Genomic DNA, 3,681 nt, shown 5'->3' with positions numbered 1-3,681 from the left:
TTCCCTACAGGCTTGGAGCTCCCTGACAGTAACGTGTACATTCGCCCTCATTTTATTCTCTGTATTATTGAGCACCGTGTTACATGTCAGAGTAACAGAAAAGATGGGTGTTGTAGGTGACCACAACCACAGCCCCTACTGTGGTGCTGTAGACCAAGCCCTGCTAAGAGAAGTACCCATTCTGCCAAGGCTGGAGCCTTCATCATCACTTCAAATAACATTTAAACTCTCAATATAAGTTGAACAGCCTCTCTACCATGTCTTTCCCTGTAAGACACCAATAATACAGCAAACCAAATATAAGAATGTGATCTGGAGCCCTGCAATGCCAACAAGAAAATCAAAACACTTCCACATTTGTAAATATTGGAATCAAAAAGTCATTGTACACTGTGTTTAATTGGCTCAAAGTAATTTTCTGCTAGACCTACCACCTTGCAATCCCAAAAGACATGACTCAGACCGCAATGACTAGAGCTCGTCCAATGGCATATTCACCACCTCTGGCATGTTAGTCACTGAAGAATTGAGCATAATGGCATATACACAGTCCCTACCCCCAGCTCAAGAGAGGTCTCCAGATCCTAAACTCACAAAAAGAAAGCCACAACAATGCACATTTCCAACAATAGAGAGAGCACTCAATGAACACTGCTGGCAGTGACATCACCCAGGTACTTGGGGTCAGGGAGCAGGCTGCGCAGAACTCCTTTCTGTCTAGGAGCAGAGCTGTAATCTGACACCGGGGATTTAGACCTCTTTGCCTCAGCAATTCTGCGCATTCAGGAGCAGCAGTAAAGGGCTCTTTCATTCCCACTCTCACTTCTGCCATTCAAGAAGCATCGTCTGCCCAGCACCACTAAGAGAAATGTCCTGAAGACAGGAGTCTCAAGAACCCCTATGATGAAGTGACAATTAAAGATTGTTTTCCCTCAAATAAAAGATACATTCTTAAAGGTCCAGAATAGTCATTCTTCGAAGCCTGGTGGTACCCACAAATGCTTAGGCAAAAAACAGCCTTTATCTCTTTTAAGAGGACAAGTCCTAGGAGACTCCCTAATGGTTCATTTAGCTATGCTCGCTGAACTGCACATTTGGTTAAGATGATAAGAAATATTTAGATGCTTAAATTAGATTATATTAGATTCCTAGGAAACATCAGTTCTTTTTTTAATTTTAAAGAATTATTTTATTTTGGGGCCGGCGCAGGGTGTGGTGGTTGGGGCGCTGGACTCCCACATGGCAGACCACGGTTCAGGTACCAGATCTAGTTGCTTTCACACTTCTGCTCTCTCTCTCTCTGTCTCTTCTGGCCGAGTTGAAAAACAATGACGATAAATGAAATTAAATAAATAATTATTTTTAAAGAGTATTCATTTATGTAACGAATTATTTTATTTTACTTATTATTGTTGCTTTTTTTTTTTCTTTTAATTTGACCAGAGAGAGAGAGAGCGAGAGAGTACATGAGAAAGCAAGCCACCAGGTCTGGGACTCAAACAGCAGTCAGCCATGTGAAAATCTAGCACTTTAACTACCTTGTCACCTGCCAGCCCCAACATCAGGTCTTTTAATAAAAGAACATGACCAAGTCAATTAAGCCTTATTACTTATTATCTACTGCTTTCATTGAAAGAAGTATTAGATCTTTTCAGTTAAGTTTTTACTACGCCTAAAGCATTAAAATGTATCTTTCCAGAGCTGGTAGTTGGTGTGGTGGTTAAGAAACTGACTCCCAGATGGCCAACCAGTTCGAGTCCTAGACCTGGCAGCTTGTTCTTTCTTTCAAATTAAAAATAATAATAATAATAAAATTAAATAAAACCTAAAAGTGTTATTTTAAAAAGATGTATTTTTCCTGTAAATCAATGGTGTTTCACAGGAAAATTCCCTATTCTTAACTAACACTCTCAAATTCTAATCCCATAGACACAAAGTAACAAAAGCAAATAAATCAGCACTCATATACTGCTTACTCCATGGCAAAAGAGAGACTACCATACCATGAAGCCAAGGACACCCAAATAAAAGAACTCACTAATCTGTCATACAGACCAAGCCTTACTCATATACAGGACTTGAATACAGCTTGTTGTAGCTAATGTGTCCCACTTCTGGAAATGAGCAAACAAAACATCCTGAGATACAACAAAAGCCCTGTGAGCTGTCCAGGCTAAGCACCTGTAAGACACCCACTGTCCTGTACCCTGTGGCTGCTCCATAAATACCTGGTGACTGATTCACAGGGCAATTACAGTCTGGCCATAACAGAGTATGTGTCTCCTAGGTCCTCCTGGGGGAGTGGCTAGGAATCTACATTTGCTATTTGTGTAGGTGTAGGAAGAACTAACACAGATAGACATCTGAAAGGACTGAGGCATTGATAGGTTCAAACAATGTTCATTTTTCCTGCATCTCCCTTTTCACCTATATAGAGTTTCTTGTGGGGGGGGTGAGGGGGTGAATAAAACTGTCATATGGAGGCACAGAGTTTCCCCATCAAAGAGCCAGTAAGCTAAATGATTGTGAGAAGAAAGAAAAAAAAAATATATATATATAGACTTACTTTTCATAGACCAGCTCCTCATCGATGGAGAAATAGTGTGTATTTACTGTGCTTTTTGGTCTATTCCTTAGAGTAGCAAAATATAAGCGATCTGAAAGACAAGTGTAAAAGACAAGAGAAAACATATGAGAAGCAGGGAAGTGGAGGTGAAGGGTGGTGATAATACAGGAAAGAAAATAATACATGTGACCTACAGTTTAAAGACCCCATTAACACGTGGAATTCTTGCAGAAACCCGATCTCACCCAGAAACCTACAGCCTCCAGAGCACAACAGAGAGAGGACCCAGGAGGGACTCAGCAGGGGGCAGAGTCCTCACGTCTCGGTAGTCTCAGGCTGGCGGGAGTAGACCTGAACCGGGGGCACCCGCAGAACAGGAGATGCAAGTTTGCTTCCGAAATCTCCAGACCGCAGCAGCTGCGGAAGGGGAAGAGGCAAACCCCTTCCCTGCAGCTCCGGAGACTTCAAGAAGAGGAAGGGAGGAGAGACAGGGGGGTATGGTTGGGGTAGGGGGTGTCCCGAGAACTGAGCCCAGCAAAGGTGGGGTAAAGGTGCCCGAAAGGACAAGCCGTGCAGGATCCCCACTAGCTGCTGCGTGCAGAAGCCTGAGCAGAGGCCAGCGGTGTCCCATGACCAGCCAGGAGGCCATCCGAGGGAGCTGCAGAGGGAACCCGGGGACGAAAGAAAGACAGAAGCCGGAAGCACAGGGTCCTTGGGGAGAGGAGAGTACCAAGGGGATGAAAGCGCGCACAGCGGCTGCAGGACACTGGAGTCCCCGGGAAAATCCGGCGGCCGTGGTGGGGACGAACCGGAGAGAAGTGAAGAGTTGGGGGCTGGGGAGGGGTGGACGATGCGGGGCGGCTGCTCCTCACCTTTCATGAACTCACAAGCCCCGATTAGTTCCCCTGACTCCGCTGCCATCTTAAGCGATATACGCACGGGGGAGGGCTGGGTCGTGGCCAGTTAAGGTCACCCGCCCCCGGGGGCTTCCCCACGGCCAGGCAGCCAGGAAGCTCGCGGTCCCAAACACGGAGCCCGCCGGAGAGAGGCAGCAGGCGCCGAAGACGGAGGCGGCTGCGGGGTCAGCGCGCCGGGCGCCCCGGGGACATTCCGTG

At 46.0% G+C, this 3,681-nt stretch overlaps 1 protein-coding gene across 6 annotated transcripts in view; it reads right to left on the bottom strand.

Annotated features, from left to right (window-relative positions):
* The window catches only part of CDC14A (cell division cycle 14A), a 198,803-nt gene that overhangs the window by 187,244 nt on the left and 7,878 nt on the right, over positions 1-3,681 (bottom strand). For 5 of the 6 annotated variants that reach the window (XM_006169037.3, XM_006169034.3, XM_006169035.3 and 2 more), the window contains exon 2: positions 2,567-2,657. Coding sequence is in view for 5 of the 6 variants with exons in the window: in XM_006169034.3 (XP_006169096.1) it covers positions 2,567-2,657 (91 nt within the window). In the remaining variant the exon portion in view is untranslated. Of the gene's footprint in view, positions 1-2,566; positions 2,658-3,438 lie in introns of all 6 variants that reach the window. The other variant, XM_006169033.3, reaches the window with a different exon arrangement.

This window comes from Tupaia chinensis, unplaced genomic scaffold (genome assembly GCF_000334495.1).
Source record: "Tupaia chinensis unplaced genomic scaffold, TupChi_1.0 Scaffold146687_1, whole genome shotgun sequence".
NCBI classification, from domain to species: Eukaryota; Metazoa; Chordata; class Mammalia; order Scandentia; family Tupaiidae; genus Tupaia; species Tupaia belangeri.
The sequence above is the reverse complement of the archived record's forward strand: the minus strand, read 5'-3'. Positions and strand labels throughout refer to the sequence as shown.